At 52.5% G+C, this 1268-nt stretch overlaps 1 protein-coding gene across 3 annotated transcripts in view; it reads left to right on the forward strand.

Moving 5' to 3' along the window:
* Positions 1–1268, forward strand: part of TRUB2 (TruB pseudouridine (psi) synthase family member 2) — a 13956-nt gene that overhangs the window by 8017 nt on the left and 4671 nt on the right. For all 3 annotated transcript variants that reach the window (XM_011987900.1, XM_011987893.1, XM_011987907.1), the window contains one exon: positions 913–994. In XM_011987900.1, the coding sequence (XP_011843290.1) occupies positions 913–994 (82 nt within the window). The remainder of the gene's footprint in view (positions 1–912; positions 995–1268) is intronic.

Consider the following 1268-nt stretch of genomic DNA (forward strand, 5'->3'; position numbering starts at 1 on the left):
AAGACTCCGTCTCAAAAAAAAAAAAAAAAAAAAATTTTTTTTTAAATTGTGGCCTGGGCTCAGTGGCTGCTGCCACTTTGGGAGGCTGAGGTGGGTGGATCACTTGAGGCCAGGAGTTCAAGACCAGCCTGGACAACATGGTGAAAACCTGTCTCTACTAAAAATACAAAAAAATTAGGCTGGTGGTGTGTGCCTATCCTCCCAGCTACTCAGCGATCCACGTGCCTCTGTCTCCCAAAGTACTGGGATTATAGGTGCCTCTGTCTCCCAAAGTACTGGGATTATAGGTGTGAGCCACTGTACCCAGCCAATCATTCCTTATCTGTGGCAGATGGGGTTAGCCGCACAGATTCAGAGGAGGGGGAGTTTTTACAAGCCGCGATGAGGAAGGGCCAGATCTGGGCCATGAAATCTTACTCTATTTAGAGGCGTGGAGAGAAGCTGACAGGACATGCTAGAAGGGACTCAGGGTGATAAATTGCCAAGTTAGGTTGGAGAGGAGAGACATGGAGGCCTAGGGTGGCCACAGGGTAGCTGTCAGCGGTCAGCACCTTTGGAGGCTGCCAGTGCTGGTTGTCATGGAAACCAGCCAGCAATCTTGTAGGAAACCTGCTGACTGGGAGCCAGGTACCATGTCCCACTGGCTGAATCGGGGCAGCAGCACTGTGAGACTGGCCCTGTTACTGTCCCCAGGTACGGGAGAGCTTGAATACAAAGAGAGGAAGAGCTGCTGAAGGCCACATGACAGAGCTGGTGCCCTTCTTCATGGGGCCGTGGAGCAACTGGGTGGGGGCTGGGCGCATGAGTTCCCTGAGGGAGACCTGGGGACTCCCCACCTCCAGCCTCTGGGGCAGGGGCTACTAGGGCTTAGAGTGGGGTCACTGATGGATCTTTTCCTCCCTGTCCTTGAAGGATTACACAGTGCGTGGCCTCCTTGGCAAAGCTACAGATGACTTCTGTGAGCATGGGAGGCTGGTAGAGAAGACAACCTATGGTGAGAACCGGAAGTGGCTGCTGCTGCCTCCCTCCGTGTTTGCTTTCCCCGAGTCCTCTCCCTGCCCTAGGCCACACAGGCCCCTTCTCAGTTCCACTCCACACACCAGGCTTGGGCTGAGGCTTTGGCCATGGGATCTGTCCACCAGGAGCACCCTCTACTCCCCTGCTTGCCTGGCTGAAATGTAACATCATTTCCAAAGACCCTCGTTTCTCTCCATCCATACTGTCAGTCTTTTACCTTTTCCTTTTTTTTTTTTTTTTTTTTTTTTTTT

This window comes from Mandrillus leucophaeus, unplaced genomic scaffold (assembly GCF_000951045.1).
Source record: "Mandrillus leucophaeus isolate KB7577 unplaced genomic scaffold, Mleu.le_1.0 Scaffold109, whole genome shotgun sequence".
In the NCBI taxonomy this organism is placed as follows: domain Eukaryota; kingdom Metazoa; phylum Chordata; class Mammalia; order Primates; family Cercopithecidae; genus Mandrillus; species Mandrillus leucophaeus.